Source organism: Octopus bimaculoides, chromosome 19 (genome assembly GCF_046866305.1).
Source record: "Octopus bimaculoides isolate indiv1 chromosome 19, ASM4686630v1, whole genome shotgun sequence".
Lineage (NCBI taxonomy): Eukaryota > Metazoa > Mollusca > Cephalopoda > Octopoda > Octopodidae > Octopus > Octopus bimaculoides.
The window spans coordinates 47,691,779-47,713,497 of NC_142946.1; the positions used below are offsets into that span (position 1 = coordinate 47,691,779).

The window sequence follows — 21,719 nt, forward strand, 5'->3', positions numbered from 1 at the left end:
GAGAAGCGTTCATAAATTGGAAAAGAATGGTAAGTTCTGTGTTGTTTGATGGCTCAGCTTCGAAGAAGTTTCATTTGAAGAATGTCAACAAGAAGTCTTCCAGGAAGAGGGTTCCCCACGTTTAATTTGGAGGTTATTTGACTTTTTTGGGTATCCCAATGTTTTGTATGTGGATAATTCATTTTTTAATAGATTCCGATTATATGGAAATTTCATTTTCATACGTAACAGTGCTTCTCAAACTATCTGATGTGGCATACCGGCAGTTTTTTTTTCTTCCAATGTGCCAATATTAATTTATACCGGAAACAATATATATAATGAATATAATAAAAGTTGACAATTTTATCTTTTATTTATCTTGTAAACAATTAATACAATATTACATAAGCATTTTATAATGTTTCTTTTCTGGAAACTCGCCGACTACGGGCAGCTGATGGCTCGCGGACCGGCACCGGTCCACGGACCACCATTTTGAGTAGCACTGGTATATAACATATAAACATGTATATCTTTTAGAACATTGTCATTTTATAAGATTTTGCTGGCAAATTCCTAAATTAACATAAACATTTATTTTATATGAAAGAAAATTACTGGAGAACTTCTAATTCTTCCAAATCTTTCTGCTTAAACAATTGAAATCATTTGTGGGGGATTTTTTTTTTATTACAGCAACTGGTCGTACACCACAAGGTATAACGGAACCTACTGAAGCAGGCATGCTCTATATTTTATTAAATTATTTCATGGAAAAATCTGTTTACACACACACACACGGCAGGCAGGCCGCGTGGTCAGGAAGTTCGATTCGCAACCACATAATTTCGGGTTCAGTACCACTACATGGCATCTTCGTGTCTTTATAATCATGGGTCATTCAATACTTTTAAAGTGAATTTTGTATGTAAGTATGTATATGAGTGTATATATCTAGGCGTGTGTGCGTGTATCTCTGTCCATCGCTCCATTAACGCTTGATAACCGGTGCTAGTTTGTTTACGTCCCTCCTCTTTACGTAACAATTCGGCAAGAGACCGACATAAGCACTGAAGATGGTTCCATCGACTAACACTACAATGCGGTGCCCCTGCATGGCTGCAATCCAACTACCGAAAATAAATAAAAGAATCTTAAAAGTATTTATATATATATATATATATATATATATATATATATATATATATATATATATATTGTGTGTGTATATATATATATATATATTAAAAATGGGGAAGGCCGGTTTATGGGATTCCCTTTGGTTTCCCGTCCATGTATATATATATATATATATATATATATATATATATATATATATATATATATATGTATGTATGTATGTATATATATATATATATATATATATATACACACACACAGACACACAGACAATACATGTGTGTGTGTGCTTGTGTATGTATGTAATGATCTCTTTCGCCGGTCATTTTCATCTTCAATGCAATGAAATGACCAGTCAGAGACTGAAACCATTTTCTAGACAAGCTAAGCTAGAGTTTAATCAACCACAGACCATTTTGTTCACATTAAACTCTACTTTTGAAATTAGTGAAGCCTCCCGTGTTGAACATTATTGATGGTATGTCTGCTGGACCTACAAGGTGCTACAGTAGTTGTCCATACTCAACCAAACCATCTTACACCAACACTGACATGGTCTGTTATATGAAAAATAAATAAACACTACCATATATAGCAGTTGACTGCTATATCCTCACTGCAAGACCTCTTTTCTTGAACAATATCGCTATTGTTAGCATCCTGTGTTCATTATGTTCAGAATGCTTCGATCACGTTTAAGCTTGTATTCAGCTCTGTCTTCCAACGACATATGAGTAAAATAAATATTATTATGTCTAGTCAGGCAAGAATTATAGTTGATTAATAGAATTATCGTTGCTTCCTGATTAAGGTTTGTTTATCAACAACAGCAGATTCTAACCAGAGGTACCGTTAACTTTGGTCTTAAGCGCAGGAATCGGTTTATGTCGTCACACTTCCTTCTTTCGTCAGTTTCCTAAAGGTAAGGCGTTACTCTTTCTTCGTTTCTGGTTTATTTATCTGCTTCCTGACATATATATTGCTAATGGTAACTTAAAATTAAAAAAAAAAAAAAACTATTTCATCATATTGGAAGATTTAATAATGTCAAATTGCCAAATTAATTATGAATTAAGCAAAAAAAAAAAAAAAACTTATATAAAACACTTATTTGCTTAACTTTTGCCTTAAGGCGGCCCCACGTCTTACCTCTGTGCTATACACCTTGTTTAATTCAAAACTAAGTCCCGATTTTCAGTGGAAACCAATCCCATTCCGCCTTTTAATAATACCCTTGTTAAATGTATGAACATCATAACCTCCCAGTTTCCTTTTTTATAAATCAGAAGCCTGGAACCTACCGAAAAGAAATTAAAAGTTTAAATTTTAAAAAATTATATGAACTTCATCAGTCAATCCTATTTAAATCTGTGATTTCTTTTAATTTCGCTTCACATAATGCTTGTTTATAAAAAAATAACTTGTGCAATCAGAAGTAAAACCTGTTTCTTTAGTGATCAATAACCTGCTTTCAGTAGATCTTATAATATTATCAGTTGACTTACTAATAACTACCAACATCACGGAAAGGTTTTCCACACGTTTTATTTAAATATGATGCTTGAATGGGTGTAATTCTATAGATTATTGATACCTGTATTATTGTCAGAGCCAGCTTGGGTCGTGTTACTGTCCCGTCTGGATACCCAACTTTTAAAGAGAAGTGCAGTCAATTGTATCAATAACAATGTACTGGTAATTGTTTTATCGACCCGGGGCGGGGACTAAAATTTGACGCTCGCCTTATTTGAACTCCTAATAATAAAACATTAAATTAGATACTAGAGCTGCCTACTAATTGATATTTCATTTTCAACTTCGTCTTACGAAATGTAAGAATCTGTTTCTCGTAATTTATTCCCAAAAGTCAAAAAGATGGTAATTATTAAAAGGCACTGATGTATAATTTTCTGTCAGTATATATATATATATATATATTAAAAATGGGGGAGGCCGGTTTATGGGATTACTTTAGGTTTCCCGTCCTTAAAGGGTTTAGCTTTATGGCGTATCGTCAGATCCCAAAACCTGTTGGCCCATAACCTCTTGAAAATATTTTGGTTAATGTTTACATAATATGGTTTATTTTTAATATTTAGAGAGAGAGAGAGAGAGAGATATCTTGAACGAATGTGAGCTTATGACAGCAGCTCTACTTGTTATGCTCGATATCTCATTAGGTACAAACACCGATTTTCTGGACACTGATTTTCCGGAACCTCTTATGTTCTGCACTAATTCACGAGTAGGAACTTCAAATTCCCGCGGCCGCTAGAATAGTTTACTGATACCTTGCGCAGTACAGAATTAATGAACATGTATCATTTATACTAATTTACAAATACCTGTATGCCATTTAATTACGTAAGTAAGCTTAATATTTGTTTAATTTTCAGTGTGACCACTCTGGGTTCGGAAAAATAAGTAAGCCTAATCCGGAATGGATTTGGAACCAAAGTTTCTGGGAAATCAATGTTGTTTCTCTACTAGATAATAAAAGTACACGTACTATAATATTAATTGTTACATTATTTGGCAAACGAAAGATCGCCTATTATTTCAGGTATTGCACAAGAGAAATGGATACTTTTGGTGTAAAAGTGTGACAATTATAAATCGTAAAAACAGATAAGGTCTGCCGTGCGATGATGAGGAAAAGATAGGGGTAGTATTTTGGGGGATAGAAATGACATCACGGGGAGAAAAGTTAGTAAAAATGTCACGTTTCATTTAAGTCCCTTAGATCGTAGGAGTAATTGTCAGTATGTGTCTTGTACACAACGACATCATTAATTAATGACATCACACGTGTAAAAAAATCTTTCATAAAAACAATGAAAGAAAAAGCGAAAACAACTGAAAAATGTGTTGATTTTTTCCGTCTTCTTCTGGATCCAATATTTTCGTTCTCGAGTTTAAATTAACATTTTAATTTTTAAATCACATTAGACTGTCACCTGCCTACTGCCAATCTTAGAGTGTCCCTGTTAGGGACTGCCCTCTCTTTTACTGATTCTGAGTGAAAAATAAATCCAAAAATTTGAATACAAAATTAAAATTTTAAAAAGTCCGGATTTTTATTTTAGGACGGTAGCATACCTACACAAGTGTGCTCCACCAACTTTGTTTCCTCGTAACTTTCAGAAACATCGATATTTTTAATGTTATTGCATGCGCAATCTTAGTAATATAAGGCTATTCTTTTGTAAGTTATCCTGGTGGTTGAAACAATTGGGAATGTGTATCCTATATGATGCTTGGACTCCTGTGTCATCTAAAAGCTTGGGCATTGAACAGTTGTCTAGGTTTAGGGACCCAATGCTGGTCTATGTATACTGTAGCTTACTGTCAATACGTATATACTATAGGACTAAAATGCTGTTAAGACGTTCCTGATGGACGCTAGGGAAACATGTATGTATCACATGTGATATATAGAGCAGCCTACTTTCTATCACACATAACAGTCTAGGTATTACAATGCATAGGCATAGTTATTTCGGTAAATTTTGGGAAGTACCGCCGCACGAGTTTCACTAAGAAAAAAAAATACCTCGGATTTTTTGCCTGGAATTAAGTACCCTCATCTCCTAATGTGCCGCAAACCCCTTATTTTTTTTTCGAAAAAAAAAAAAAAGAGTGGGTGGGAAACGGATCCCGCCCCCATTCCGGAATCGTTGAAAAATTTTTTTACGTTGAATGAATTACGGTGATCGTCTAATATGCCACAAAATACTATTTTTGGTGCGGTAATTTCATCACCCCGTCACCTCCAGCATTTTACAGAAAAACGCTTTCGAGATTATGGATTACATGGTTCGTTATTAAATATGTATTTACTAGTTGACCCGATGTGGACCCGTTGAATATATGAGGCCCTCATTAGTACAACTACACATCAGCCTTCTTACAAAGTTTACATAACGGTCATACACCACCATATTTTCCACTGTTCATATATAACTGATACCATACACCATTTCAGTTATATATATATATATACATCCAACCTGGAATTATATCTCGAGTCATTCTGAGGTCTTGCAGTAGCAGTTAAGCTAAACTTTACTGATGAGGTCGAAACATGCTCCTGGAGTTATCCTCATATTTCCAAATATCAGACTTACTTCCCAATGTCCGCTATTTTTTCAGAAAGATTTCAGATTTGCCTCCCTTGTTTTTTGTTAATCCAATTTGTTATTTTGATAATGATTTTTCTTGACATTTCGTAGCTTATTACATCAAATATGTTTGTGCCCACTTTACTATTCAAATGACTGGAAAAGGTAATAAAGTTGGCCACCAGGAGGTAGCGAACAGTAGGGTGAGGGGTTCAAATAGAAGATGAGAGTCTTCAAATATTCAGAGTTGATGAATGAATCAACCTCTCCGGGCAGCTTGCCTGAACCAAACCAATTTTTTCCTGCCAGACGTTCTGACCAAGTGATGAGGTACGAACATCTGGCTTCCGTTTTAGTCACATTGGTCTTTTGCTAACTAAATATCTCTTTGCACATGCTATGACTACAGATGACAGCAGTAGTTCAGTAACTGAGTTGGTTGATCCTGGCTGTCGACGGTTTTTTTGTCTGTTCATCTGTTCAGCATCTAGTGATATTTGCCATTGATTTCATACGTTCAGTTACCATAGTAGTTCTCATCCACTATGCTGCATCCTGTGATTGCAACGTATCCTGGCTTAGGTAGGTTACATGCTAATTAACCTATAACAGGGATTGTGACAGGTGCTACTACTCAGAGTTAGAATAGACCTGGGAACAGTATTGTCTAAGAGGTTATTTAACACTCTTCATAACCCTGGGGCTCTGGAACCAAGACCCTACCATCAGATGCAGTTTAAACTCATACTAAGGACTGATGTATGAATCAATAAAATAATAGTTCATTAATGATTCGTTTAAAGTCATACTGAGGACAGGTGTATGAATTATTGAAATAATTATTAAAAACAGAACCAATAATGAAAATGAACATAAAAAAGAAATAAAATAAATTTTTATTTATTACACACTTTGAAAATGTTAACCCTTTTGCGTTCAAATTACTCTGCCAAATGTGAAGCTTATTTATTCATGTTGTTTTGAATTAATCATGTATTGTCTCATGGCTTTGAGATTTTGATGATGTTATTGTCTATTTTTAGAATGGCATTATAGGGTAGATGTTAGAGCTTAGATCAAGCCAGTTTGACCATAAAACAGGAGGTATATTTTGGCTGGATATGGCCATTTTAAACGCTACAGGGTTACAGCAACTATCTACAGTAAAGCTTGTCTGTCTTTATATTACTGGCATAAAAGACACACAGGCATGTTAGATGCACCTCACCCCAGTTTCAACAACACATATCCAGGAAAAAATTTTTTAGTACATTCAGGAACAAAATTAGCTTATGGAAGGTTCAACTTTGCATGTAGGGCCCAAAGTGAGGTATTTTTCTTTTCATTTGTTTTTTATTTTGGAAAATGTGCATCTTATATGCCATCATATATGGTATTTCTGCCACATGATGGTGTTTTACCCAATTTATTGTTGCCTAAACATTCGTTTTTCATTTATTTGGAACTATATTTTTCTTTTTCTTTGCTTTTATTTTAAATATTCTTTGCAGATAATTCAAACTGGGGTGTGGCAAGTCTCGATCAAGACCAGTTAGTCCTAACGGTGCAGGTAGAAATAATAGCTGCATGGACAAGTCAGTTGACAAACAGCAAGCTGCAAAGAACATGATTCCTCAGTTTCCTGCTGCCAATTCCCAGCAGCGTTCTTCATCATCTTCGATGTCTTCGGGTGGACGCAACAAAGTTGCTCTGAAGGAATGCCGATCTTTAATGGACTGGATACGCTTATCACGAAGTGGTGAAGACCTTACTGGAATCGGGGGAAAGGTAATTGATGTCACCCCAGAAGAACTGCGGAAACACAATACTGAGAATGATGCATGGATGGCTATAAGAGGTAAATATTTTTCCTTTAGTTTACCATTAATAAATTCCTTTGAAATACTCAACAAAGCTATATAAGTCATGTGTGTTTTCGCCCGTGATTTGATAAGCAGTGCCAAGTTTTACAATTCTGTAAATAATAATAATAATAATAATAATATTTTATAAGCTTAAAGCTTATAAGCAATCATTGGTTTTCTTTAATCAAGACATGTTGATTGCTAATGAGTTTTAAGCTCATAAAAAATTATCATATAAATCTGTTGTAACGTAATTTGTTATGTACAATAAATAAGATAACCAGACAACAGTAAAAACAACGCAATGGACTAACAAATCTCTTTACAAACCAACGAACAATATTCCTTGTGAATTGACCAACCGACACCTTCTGACTTCACTGCAAACTAACATGAACTTTACTTGATTCCAAACTCTGAATCTCACTTGGATTGTTACCATTTATACTTTACTCGGACCAGTCTATCTCTCACAAGGGGGCATCGTGACTCTCATCACAGCAAAATCATACTTGATAAATATTGGGTTCAAATTTTGGCACAGGGCTGGCAATTTCCCGAGAGTGGGGTTGTCAGTTCTATTGACCCCCAGTGCTCAACTGGTACTTATTTTGTTGACCCCACCCAAAAGAATAAAAGGCAGAGTCAGCATCAGTGGAATTTGAACTCAGAATGTAAAGATGGACAAAATGTGAGTAAGCATTTTGCCCGGCATGCTAACAATTCTGCCAGCTCACTGCCTTGTTCATATAATTAATATTGGTCTCAAAATTTTGCACAAGGCCAGCAATTTCGTGGGTGGGGGAGGGGATAATTTGACTATATTGATCCCAGTGCTCAACTGGTACTTATTTTATCAACCCCGAAAGGATGAAAGGTAAAATGATGATGATGATGATGCAACTCCATACCCCTTATATTGTGTTCGTATGTAACATTACATACAAGATGAAGGAAACTGGACTTCACTGTGTAAATGGTTTGGCTCATTGTTTGTTTTTTATTTTGATGTTCGCCATTTTATGTACATAATACAAAAGATCACTGACATTTATGAATAGTTTATGATTTCTTTCAGGTAGAGTATATAATGTCACACCATATATGGAGTATCATCCTGGAGGTATTGCTGAGTTAATGCGTGGTGTCGGTAAAGATGGAACCCAGCTGTTTGATGAGGTAAAAACATTTAATTTCTTTTGTCGCTTTAAAAGATTCAAGCATTTTTGCTTCAACTCTTTAACCCTTTAGCATTTAAACTGGCCATATCCGGCCAAAATATTCTACCTGTTTTGTCTTCAAGCTGGCATTTTTCTCCACTAAGTTCTTTAAAAAAATGAACATTAATTCATTTTGTAGTATCTGAGAAAAGTGAATGTTCTTCGTTTCATCTGTGATTCTATTTATTTAGATCCATCGTTGGGTTAATGTCAATTCTATGCTTGAGAAGTGTTACATTGGACAGTTGAAGAGTGAACAGATCTTTGAAAGTAAGTGTTGTTTTATGCATTTCTTTTAATACATAATTTTAGGTGGGTAGGGAGTAGAATAAAGTACCAGGCAAATACTGAATTTCAATATTTCTTATTTGAAACCATTATTGTTATTATTATTATTATTATTATTGAGTGAGAGAGCAGTGCATGCCATCAAAGTGACACTGGGGTAGAATATATGAAGCCCAGTATACCCATCATGACTACCCATTTGATAAGGGTACACCAGGCACATGCATCACAACCCTGTATATGCAACATGGTGATCTCATAGCAAGATAAACAGTGCTCGACCTTGCAGGTGGGCCTAATTAGAATTTTCTTCAGGTTGAGTTGCTCATCTCGCTCAAAAGGTCCCTGAATAAGGGACTTTTTAAAGATGTTGAACAAAGATGTTTAAAGATGTTGAGCAAAGATGTTTAAAGATGTTGAGCAATGTTTAAAGATGTTGAACAAAACACAGATGTTTTCAAAGGTAAATAATCCAAACCCCCAAAGAATTCCTCTCAATACATGGCTATGATGCTCCCCCACTACTTCTGCTCGTGATCAGAGATGCACATATCGTCAGCCACGAAGGGACATGCTCAACTGGTTAAGGTCAAACAACTGACAAGCAAATCTGTGGTATTGAGCAGAATATTTGCTGTAGTCCATCTTTTTATACCAAGACAAAACAATGTACATGATAACACTTCCATTCAGTTAAGGTCAGAAGCCATGAGAGCCACTGCCTGGTACTGCATCAGGGCATTTATTCTTATTTTTGTTACTATTATTATTATTGAGGTTAAGGTGGCGAGCTGGCAGAATTGTCAGCTCGTTAAGCAAAATGCTTAGCGGTATTTCACCTGCTTTTACATTCTGAGTTTAAATTCCGCCGAGGTCGACTTTGCCCCAGTGTGTTTTGGCTTGGTTTCTATGGCTGGATGCCCTTCCTAATGTCAACCACTCTACAGAATATACTGGGTGTCTTTTCTGTACCATCAACATGGATGCCAGGCAGTTCTTACGATTATAATGAATAAACATGTCACACAAATTATAATATGTTTCTCTTATTTCCATTTTTCAGAGAAAAATTTCAGTTCAAGACTAAACTTTCCCACTCCTGTGTTACCTCCAGGTAAAAAAATTATAAATTTTGGTATCAGATTTTTAAAAGTATTTTTAAGAAGGTCTTTCTGTTTTTTTAAAAAAATTTTTTTATTGAGGACAAAGGTAGCAAGCTGGCAGAATCATTAGCTCATTGGGCAATATGCTTAGCAGCATTTCATCTGCCTTTATGTTCTGAGTTTGAACACCGCCAAGGTTGACTTAGCCTTTCATCCTTTCGGGGGTCGTTAAAATAAACACCAGTTGAGCACTGGGGTCGATGTAATCGACTTACTTCCTCCCCAAACTTGCTGGCCTTGTGTCAAAATTTGAAATCATTATTTTTTTTTTCTTTTAATTGTTTTAGTCGTCTGACTGGGGCCATGCTGGAGCACTGCCTTTTAGTCAAAGAAATCGACTGCTGGACTTATTCTTTGTAAGTCTGGTACTTATTCTATCAGTCTCTTCTGGTGAGCTGGTAGGTTACGGAGACGTAAACACACCAACATCAGTTGTCAAGCGATGGTGAGGGCAGTGACAAACACAAACACACACACACACACATAAATATATACATATATATACATATATATATATATATATATATATATATATATATATATATATATATATGACAGGCTTCTTTCAGTTTCCATCTACCAAATCCACTCACAAGGTTTTGGTTGGCTTGAAGCTATAGTAGAAGACACTTGCCCAAGGTACCACACGGTGGGACTGAACCTAGAACCACATGGTTGGGAACCAAGCTTTTTACCACACAGCCACTCATGCGTCTGTAACAATTGTTCATTTGACTTGGTAAGATGAAAAATTATTTGATTTATGAATGTAACAGTTTCATCTTTATACTGGTACATTACTAATTATTTTCTACTCACTACTATTATAATTAATTATTATAATATGTTTTTTTATTATCAGTTTTTAAAGAACCGCCTGCCACTAGCAAACAACCAAGGTAAGTCCAATAGATCTTTGATTCCAATAGTTATAGAGTTAAACCCTTAATATTATAGCTGAATAAAGGCAGTGAGCAGCCAGAATCCTTACTGCACCAGACAAAATACTTAACAGTCACTGAGATCAGTTTTGTCTTTCATCCTTTTGGGGCTCATTAAAATAAGTACCAGTTGAGCATTGGGGTCGATGAAATTCACTCACACTTCCCCTCAAAATTGTTTGCCTTATGCCAAAATTAGAAAAATATTGTATTTGAATATTACAGAAAATTAAAGTACAGATTGTGATTAGTTACAAATATACAGTGGAGCCTGGTGCAATCCTCTGGTTTACCAGCTCCTGTCAAACCATCCAATCCATGCCAGCTTGGAAGATGGATGTTAAATGATGATGATAACCGTGGGAAAACTAGCATTAATTTCTCTTAGTCCTTTGTTTTAAATTCAAGCCATTTATTTCTATATGCAGTTGTAATCATCATCGTCGAATAATGTCCGCTTTCCATGCTAGCATGGGTTGGACGATTTGACTGAGGACTGGTGAACCAGAAGGCTACACCAGGCTCCAATCTGATTTGGCAGAGTTTCTACAGCTGGATGCCCTTCCTAATGCCAACCACTCCAAGAATGTAGTGGGTGCTTTTACGTGCCACCGGCACGAAGGCCAGTCAGGCGGTACTGGCAACGGCCACGCTCAAAATGGTGTATTTTACGTGCCACCTGCACAGGAGCCAGTCCAGCAGCACTGGCAACGATCTCGCTCGAATGTCTTTACATGTGCCAGGAAGGCGACGGTGCCATCACGATTAATATTTCTATAATATATGTATCAAAGTCTGCTGCACAGTGGCACCCATTTGATGTTCAGTTAATAGACATCATCAGCTATTCTCTGTACAATACAAATTTGTACGGATTTTATACAGGTTCATGTATTTCCCAGCATACAAGTTGATGTAGTATGTAGTCTAAACATTCAAACATAATCACCATCTTTCCAAATTCAACTGCATTTCACATGGAACTCTTGTGCCTATGAAGTCATCGTGGTGTATAAGTCGACCTGCTTCTTTTGGCTGTAAATTTTGGTCTGAAGAATTTGACTTGTACGTCAGAAAATATGGTAATTCACTGATTATCTCAGAGATTATCTGGAAAGATGATTGGGGAGTTTTGTTTTTGTTAATGTTCTCTTAATAATCCCCTTTGTGGACTGATTTCTACTGATTTTAGTTGATAAAATAGTTGTGGTATTCTTTTTAGTTTGTTTCTTTCAATTATATTAATGTTACTGAATCTATTTAATTTATTGATTACAATATTGTAAATCTATTTTCAGTTCTGATTGGTTCCAGAGTGAAACCTCAGTTACAGTAGTTCTCTATACACATTGCACTTCTATGAAATCAGAATATGTTATTGTTGATCGTAATGATAATGACTTACATCTTTATACATTTATTAAACCAAAAATGTTTAAAATGCACATCAGTAAGTACAATTTTAACCAATCTCATAGAAAATGAAAACTTTAGACTATTGAATTTAGTTTTGAAAATTTTATTTCATAAGACAGTCATAAGTGATAATTCCTGTTTGGGGTTATAAATTTTGAGAAAGCATGCATACATGTAGTATATATGGGAGGGTGAGTAGCAGAGAGGTGGAAACAAAGGAATGTGTAAGGAAATTGTAGAGTGCAAGGAAGGAGCAAACCAAGACAAACCATGACCCTCGCAAGTGTGAGCAGATAGAAGATCAACTTATGTGAAGGCAGGAACTAATTATTTTCTAACACTTTCATTCTTTCTTGATAATTGGTTATTAGCATACTGTTGGTTAAAACAAAATTGTCTACCCCATCTGCTGAAGAAAAACAGGAAAAACAAAACATTCCATGAATGTCTTCTAAACTAACTTCATATGTTTAATTTTATTAATTTTTACCTTGGGTTATGTCATGCTGGTAATTTCAAATAAGGATGAAACGGTACTATACGTGGTTGCATATGATGAGAAAATTTAAGATCTTTGTAATGAGGAGAGGAAAAAAGTTAAATGTATATATTCTTTGCATCTTCTTTGTTACTCTTAGATTTAAAATTCTAACTTATAATAATTTAGTAGGGATTATCTCCATTACAACAACTACTGCCAGGGCACATCATGTGTTCAAATAAAATCATTTTTTGAAATCACCAAAAAGAAATTATTATTTTTAGAGAGAGAAAGTGATGTGCAAGAAGAATGAATGATTTTCTATACTGATAGCATGTGTGTACATCATTGATTTTAGTTAACTAAATATTATCACTTCAAAAGCTAATATTTTAAACATTAGGGATGAAACCTTCTCTCTCTGCATATATAAGCATTGTTTCACACTCTGAAATTTCAAAGAAGATCCCTCCCCACCCACCTTTACCAGGTTTTCTTCTCTGAACATGGACATTAACTGTATGCATAAAAGGCATAAAAGACACATACCCTCATGCCGGTCTCCTTCAGCACATAGATATACAAGCATCATACATGTCCAGGACATTACATGATATCCACAAACTTATCATGCAACAAACTCATAATTTTTTATTCCCATAAACTAGACTTGATGTCAAAATATGTGTGAGATACATGAAACTCCAAACACAAACAAAATCCATAATGATGGTCGAGGCAACATTTAGTGAGTATTTATTAATCTTTGCTTTATTTATATTTTAGATTTAACAGAAGAAATTACATCTACTTACAAAGGTTTGTGAATTTTTAATTTATAGTTTTATTTTTTTTGTCCCTGTTAAAATGATTAGAGGGGACACAAGGCCAATAAAATTTAATTGGAGTAGTTTGGGGGGAATTCATTATAAAATGTTATTGTTGGTACAGGTGTGGCTGTGCAGTAAGAAGTTTACTTCCCAAGCTCATGGTTCCAGGTTCAGTCCTTCTGTGCAGCACCTTGGGCAAATGTCTTCTGCTCAGGCCTCAGGGACTTATGTAAACAGGAGTAGACATTGTAAGCTTTGTTTGGCAGAGAAGACATGTATCCTAAAAAACTCACTTGACTTGGGAACCTTTTTAAACTCAAGGGAAGAAGTGTTTAGCCAATGCCCACAATCTTGGAACCACCCAGATGTTGAATAAAACAACTACATCTCCTTCCTAGAACACCACCACAGATGGAGCTGGAATTTTAGATAAATCAACAATAGCAGCATCTTAGAACACCACAAATCCTCATGGAGTATCTAAATGGAAAATGGGTTTGTCGTTTCAGTGACAGTGATGCAGTCAGGAGCTGTTCAAATTGTTCTTAAGAAAGAAAATCCTTTAATTCATTGGCCTTCATTAGGAGAAATCCTTGAACAAAATTTCACAAAGACTCACCCAGGTCAGTTTGTTTTACATTGTTTTGTTTCAATTTATTATTATTTTTAATTCATCATCATCATATGTCCATTTTCTATGCTGGCATGAGTTAGACGGTTTGACAAGAGTTGGTCAGCTGAAGAGCTGCCCAGGCTCTATGCCTGCTTTGGCATGATACTGTGGCTGGATGCCCTTCCTAATGCCAACTACCTTACAGAGTGTACTGGGTGCTTTTACTCAGCACCGGCATGGGTGCATTTACACGACACTGGCATCCATGAGCCCAAACTTTCTTGTCATTTAATGTTTGGTTTTCCATGCTTATATATGTATGTGTGTGTTACTGTTTCCTTGCCTTGACTTCATGTGATAACTGTAAATGAATGTTCCTGTCATGTCCTTTGTTTCCAATCTTCAATGAAAAACATGTCGGGTCATGGAGAAATATTACCTTGCTTGGAAATAGGTGAGGATTTACGACAAGAAGTGCATCTAACTGTAAAAAGAAAATCCACCTCAGCAAATTCTGTCTGACCCATGCAAGCATGGAAAAGTGGATGTTAAAATGATGAGGATGATTAAATATTCGTATTATTTATCTTAACAATAATTAAAAATAAGATTCTTTAAATTAATTTATAAAAGTGTGGCTGTGTGGTAAGAAGCTTGCTTTCCAGCCACATCGTTCTGGGTTCAGTCCCACTGCATGGCATCTTTGGCAATTGTCTTCTATGATACCCTCATATCGACTAAAGCCTTGTGAGTGGATTTGGTAGACCAAAACTGAAAGAAGTCTATCGTAGATATATATTTGTGTGTGTCTGTCCCAACTGGTGTTGGTGTGTTTATGTTCCCATAACTTAGCAGTGCAGCAAAAGAGAACGATAGAATAAGTACCAGGCTTCAAAAAAAAGTACTGGGATCGATTCGTTCAATTCAAAAGTCTTCAAGGTGACGCCCCAACATGGCCACAGACTAATGGGTGAAACAAGAAGTAAAAGATAAGAGATAAGATATTTAAAATGTAAAAATTTAAAAAATGTATTTTTTTTTTTCCCTAAAATAATTTTTATATGTGTTTCAGAAACTCTTTCAAGAGATTGTATCATAGACACAGTGAAGCAATTAACACATGACACTAAATTATTCCGAATATCATTACCAGAAGGTTGTTTAATGACTGTACCAATTGGATTTCATTTACGCGTTTATCACACAATTTCAGGTAAGTCAGCTTTTTGACGTTAATGATAGGCTTGAATTAATGACTGCAGCAATACAAGTCAGCTTCTTCTGTCCCTGTATCTTTCTTTTGTATTGCTCTGTATTATACCCAACTTTTGTTGAGGTGGTGGTGGTGTCTTATGGGTACTTGGTGACCTCACTCATGCTGGTGCCACATAAAAACCACCCAGTACATTCTGTGAAGGGCATCCAGCTGTAGAAAACATGCTAAAGCTGACATTGGAACTTGGTGCAACTGTCTGACCCTTTCATTTTATATTTATATTGAACCGTCCAATCCATGCCAGTGTGGAAAACGAAATGTTAACGATGGTGATGGTGATGGAACATCTCAAAAAAAGCCATTATATGATGATGATGATCATCATCATTTAACATCCGTTTTCTATGCTGGCATGTGTTGGATGGTTTGACAAGGCGCTGGCAAACCAGAGAGCTGCACCAGGCTCCATGTCTGTTTTGACATGGTTTCTATGGCTGGATGCCCTTCCTAATGTGTGTTTTTACACAGCACTGGCACAGGTATGTTTACATGGCGCCAGCATGGGTGCTTTTTATGTGGCACCAGAATTCGCAAGCAGATGATTCATTGGCAGAAGAAATGACAAAAATGCATGCTTGTCATAATTTTCAGGGAAGTGCAAACGTATACACAGACACATATATGTGCATACACACACACACATACTCACATAAATTTACATCAAAAAGATCAAAGGTCTTTCCCAAGCCATAGGCCCTAAGGCTGGTTTCCAAGACTCTGGAGTATACGTATCCTTGCCTCCTTGGGCAGGATGTTGGTCCATTGCAGAGTTACTCACTTTTGCCACCTGAGTAGACTGGAACAATGTGAAATGAAGTGTTTTGCTCAAGAACACAAAGTATCACCCCCAGTCCAGGAATCGAAACCGCAATCTTACAGTCATGAATGCAACACCCTAACCACTAAGCCATGCACTTTCACATATATGTACAAACACTTACACATACACAGAAATATATATCTGACTGGCTCCTGGGCCAGTGATACGTAAAAAGCACCATTCAAGCATGGTCGTTCCCAGTGTCCCCTGACTGGCTCCTGTGCCAGTGGCACATAAAAGCATCCACTACATCTTCGGAGTTGTTGGCTTTAGGAAGGGCATCCAGCTGTAGAAACCTTACCAAATCAGATTGGAGCCTGGTGCAGCCTCCTGGCTTGCCAGTCCTCAGTCAAACCGTCCAACCCATGCCAGCATGGAAAGCAGACGTTAAACGATGATGATGATGATATTTGAAAGTCTATGAGAATTACTTAATACAGTTTTGAAGTGTAAAGGTGATTTTTTTTTTGTTTTTTTTTAAAAACAATCTTATGAAATCTTTTATCAGTATGTTACGTTTTTCAGAAGAATTTTTTACTAGTGTGTGACCACTTTCAATTAACCATTACAAACACACATGCTATGCACCTATATATACAGGTAGACGTAGGTATGCACATACCTGTACGTATATATGCATATACTCATTTATTATTTGTTATATATTTACATATACACACGCTAATACACGACTTATAATACCCAATCCTGTTCATACAACGACTGTGGCAAACTAGTCGGCATACAGCACTTACTCGGTATTACCTGTATCCTCCTGGGTTTGGTTAAATCCAATACCCTCCTCAACCTTATATATATATATATTCACATAAATGTAAAAGGCTTCTTTTTGTTTTGGTTGTAATATTAAATGTCTTTGTTTTGTAAATTATCTTGAATATGAAACAAAATTCTTCATTATTTTTTTTTATCTTGTCCATCAGATACGGAACTATATCGACAATACACGTTAGTGCTACCATCAATGCAAGCTGAGGATCAGGATATGGCTTCAGACCAAGGCCATTTTCTATATCTCATGATAAAGATATACGAGCAGGGAGCATTAACGTCCTGGATCAATACACTAAAAAGTGGTCAGTTGGTTTTTGAGTTTCAAAACAAAAGTTCTTACACATTTACGCAAGATTCAAGCAAGCAACAAAGAAACCATTCTTTTTCATTTGAATATAAGTTACATATATTAACAGGCATCATTCTTTCCCCCCTCTCTCTCTCTTTCTCCCCCCCCCCTCTCCTACACACACACACACGCATCTTTAGATGATTTCTTAAACTCTTTTATTTTCTTAACATTGTTATAGGCGCAGGCATGGCTGTGTGGTAAGAAGCATGCCTCCCAACCACAGGGTTTCAGTCCCACTGCGTGGCACTTTGGGCAAGTGTCTCCTTCTATAGCCTTGAGCCGAGCAAAGCCCTGTGAGTGGATTTGGTAGATAGAAACTGAAATCTCCACCAACAACAACAACACTACTACCATCACTGCTGCTGCTACTACTACTACTACAGCTACCACTACTACTAAAACTGCCACCACCACTACTACATCATCATCAAGGGTGGCATCATCATAACCACAACCTGTAACATTTTTGCAAAATTTTTCTAGAATAAATTAATAGCAAATTTGGATTCAGCATCAAAAATTACATCTATATGATACATTAAAAAAATATTTTAAAGTTAATTGTAAACAGTGACAAAAACCAGAAAGATCCTTGGAGTTTTGTTCAGTGTAAGGGAGTTTGTCAAGTAAATAAGACTTGAAATTTTTTTGCATTTTTGATTCCCTATATTCTTTATTTTCTAGGTAGCTCCATTAAATTAAGTTTGTTTGAAGGAAACTTTGATGAAACAAGACTTGAGAAATGCAGCCATTTAATCCTGTTTGCTGCAGGAACTGGTATAACACCAATGATCAGGCTTATCTATTATGCCTTAAATGACCCAAAGAAAAATATCAGGTAAAATCCATCTTCCAAGTTTAATGTTCAACTGAATCGTTTATTGATATTTAAAATTCATTGGTATAGCTGTAAGGTAAGAAGTTTGCTTCCTGAGTACAAAGCTTTTAGTTCAATCCCACTGCATGACACCTCGGGCACATGTCTTCTTCTATAGTGCCGGGTCTTCTTCTGTAGCCTTGTCAATGAATTTGCAAGATGGAAACAGTGTCAAAACTTGTTCATCATCACCATCATCATCATGTCCCTTTTTCCATACTGGCATGAGTTGGATGGCTCAGCACGACTTGACAAGCTAGAGAGCTGTGTTGAGCTTTAATGTCTACTTTGGCATAGCTTCTACTGCTGGATGCCTTTCCTAACACCAATCACTTCACAGAGTGTAATGGATATTGTTTTTTTTTTGTGTTACCAGCACTGGTGAAATCTCTAAGTACCTGCAAATAAGGAAAAGCGATAGAAAACTCCAGCTAAGTCACAAGTATTTACTCACAATCAACTTTTATTTCTTGTCTTACAAATTTTCAGTGTGGCCACCACCTGCAGCATGGGCAACATCAAGGCAATAAGAGAATTCCTCCCAGATGCATATCAGCATATAACAAGCCACTGTGTTCTTCTTTGGCTGTCTAGTTGAATGCTTTATCGAAGTTTTTCCATTTCCCTTCTATGTCAATATCTTCTGGAATTGCCTCAAGCATTCTTTAGTTTCATAATGAACTTGCTTTTGATATGTTGATATGCATCTGGAAAGAATTCTCTTATCACACTGATGTTGCTCATGCTGCAGGTGGTGGCCACATTGAACACTTGTAAGACAGGAAATAAAAGTTGATTGTGAGTAAATACTTGTGACTTATCTGGAGGTTTCTATTTCTTTTCCTTATTAAAATATTGCATAATGAAATCAGTTCATTCTTTTTGAATAACATCGTATACCATTTTTGGTTTTTATGCTATTTTCATTTCCATTTTATCTTTGTAGATGTGTTAACTTAATTTTCTTTAATAAAACACAAGAAGATATTATATGGCGAGAAGAGTTCAATAAACTATCAAATCAAGATGAAAGGTAATTCAATATTTTTCATAAATATCAATTTATTCATTTAGTGTAACTCATCAATTTTTCTGTATTAGCTTTAATACAATTTTGTTTATCAGTTTATTTGAAGTTTCACCATTTCTCATTAACTTAGCAAAGACAGTGATAGTTTCTTCATACCTGAAGAACATGCGGAAGAGTGGTACCAACCTCAAGTGTTTTTGTAAACTGATCCTTGACACTGCAACATTTTCTGCCTGCACTTTGTAATTTTAAAGTGAGAGTTAATCCATGTAATCTGGTCCGACTCTTTACCCTTGGAGGTCTGACCACAGTGTTTCAGTGGGCTAAGATGGTTGCAGTGACCAACAAGCTGTAGGTTTTACATTGGAGTGGCCTTCCCCTAAATTAATTGTTTTACAGAACTAATTGTGCTGCTCAAGATTATACAAATTACCATATGAATTGGGTGCAGTCATTGTTGTTGGTGTAGAGGAGGTACATGGCTACTCACATTTAGGGGAAGGTGAGAATTGAAACAGTAGTAACTACAAAAAGGTAAATAGTGGTGGAGAGGTACCCACTTTCAGAACTTCACAGTCACAAACAACCCAACAACTCATTTCTATTCAATTTCAATTAACTGCTGATTTTCATTACCACTAATATATATATATATATATATATACATAAAATCCTTGTCTGAATTTGTACTGGTTCATATTTTAATCATGTTGCATTTATTGGGTCTTTTTTTTTCTTCAGATTTCAGGTAAAATATGTATTATCACAGCCTGATAGTCAATGGTCTAGTCCTGTTGGTCATTTAAATGAAGAGTTGGCTAATCAGCATATACCTCCATTTACTTCACTTGTTGATCAGAATATGTTAATCTGCGCCTGTGGTCCTTCACCATTCACTGCAAATACTATGAGGTAAATACCTTTGTTGAAATCACCTTCTTAATCATCATCAGTATTCTCAATCAAGTTTCTAGTAATATATGGCTTAGGTCAGGCATGGGAAACCATTTTTGAAAAGTGAGCTACATGAAACATGGCTCATCATCATGGAGGTCACATGATTAAAAAGAAAAATGAAATTTGAGGTTGATTTTCCATTGCTGTGCCATTCAGAAAGTTCCATGGGCTGCAGTTTGCCCCTGACTGGGTTAGATTAATTGTTAATGGATAAGCAGAAGTTCAAAGTTTGTAATTGATACAATTATTTCCACCTAGGACCTCTCACACCTAAATGAACCCAGTGGTTCCCAACCATTTTTTTACCTATTTTACTCAGATGGATCCCAATTGCCATTTGATGTTTAAAAAAAGTCCTATTATATTTTTAGAGTTAAATATTAGAAATTGTATAAAGAATTGTTAAGATTCTATGTATTGTGTGTTGTAGGAATATAACCAACTTATTGCTCACAAACTTTAACACCAAAATCTCATACAAACCCTGTTTGAGAACCACTACCCTTCACCAACCCATGTAGAGCATTTATTTATTACAGTTCCTTTAACGAGTCTCAACCACATTGATTAAATCTAGTTAATTTTGTCATATTTTAACTCTTATCATCCCAGGCATTTTTCTAATAAAAGTTTTTATTTGTATATTTCCAGATTAGCGAGATTACAAGGATACGGTGACCAACATATACATCCATTTTTAGGATAATCCAGCATTTTTCATCTTGAACAAACAGACACTCTCACTCCGTGTAATTGTTGTTTTTCCTCATTTAACCCCAGTATGGCGTCCATAATTGTTGTAACATGCGTACAGTCGCTCATAAAATACAGAACAATTACTCCATGTTGACATCAAAATGATGTTCCGAAGACAAAAGAAGGGAGAAGAGAAAAAACACCATTCCAGTGCCAACAATTGTTTTATGAGCATAGATTTCATAGGGCTGTAGTCTTTACCAGGGGATGAAGTGGGGTTAGAGGTATTGTAGGCATTGAATTTGCTGCCTGTTACTAAGATAAATCATATTTTCAGGTTTAATTATATATTTACTAACATCTTAATTGAAAGGCCATTCATAACAGCTTGGTACAAAGTGAGCGAATGCATGCAGTTGCTTCACCTGCTAGAAATAGCAGTAAAATCTCACTGAAATCACACCCTACTACCCTAATCGAAGAAAGGACACAGTGAATGATGTAATTCCAGTTACATTACAAATAAAAAAATGGCAGATGGTGTTGGACTGTCTTTCACCATTGGGTTGTTTAGTCATGTTTGACATATGAGAACAGCATGCAGCAGTTAAAATGATATTCCTTCTGTAAATTTGCTGTGATTAATCTCATTGTTATAGTGTGTGTGTGTGTGTGAGAGAGAGAGAGAGAGAGAGAACATCGGACTGTTAATAAATATTATAAACAGAATTAATGATGTAATATTTTGATTCCAAAATTAAATCCTCAGTTATTTAAGTCTTTCTTTCATATTTGGGTTGGCTAATTATTTTTTTTACATCAAGGCACACAGTGCACATGACTGTGCACTGAGAAG

General features: G+C 35.8%; 1 protein-coding gene across 4 annotated transcripts; it reads left to right on the plus strand.

Annotated features, from left to right (window-relative positions):
* Positions 1 to 1,361: 1,361 nt before the first annotated feature.
* On the plus strand, positions 1,362 to 21,592 carry LOC106877824 (cytochrome b5 reductase 4). Of its 4 annotated transcripts, none has more exons than XM_014926848.3 (15): positions 1,362 to 2,044; positions 6,755 to 7,101; positions 8,187 to 8,287; positions 8,520 to 8,598; positions 9,680 to 9,730; positions 10,642 to 10,678; positions 12,019 to 12,170; positions 13,404 to 13,436; positions 13,957 to 14,070; positions 15,133 to 15,273; positions 17,101 to 17,253; positions 17,988 to 18,141; positions 19,127 to 19,213; positions 19,952 to 20,122; positions 20,819 to 21,592. In XM_014926848.3, the coding sequence occupies exons 2-15, from the start codon at positions 6,831 to 6,833 to the stop codon at positions 20,871 to 20,873; spliced, it is 1,599 nt and encodes a 532-aa protein (XP_014782334.1). In that variant the 5' UTR covers positions 1,362 to 2,044; positions 6,755 to 6,830; the 3' UTR covers positions 20,874 to 21,592. The 4 variants fall into 4 exon arrangements, with proteins under 4 accessions (XP_014782334.1, XP_014782335.1, XP_014782337.1 ...); XM_014926849.3 differs by lacking the exon at positions 1,362 to 2,044 and adding an exon at positions 3,227 to 3,486; XM_014926851.3 differs by lacking the exon at positions 1,362 to 2,044 and adding an exon at positions 4,799 to 4,938.
* The last annotated feature ends 127 nt before the right edge of the window (positions 21,593 to 21,719 follow it).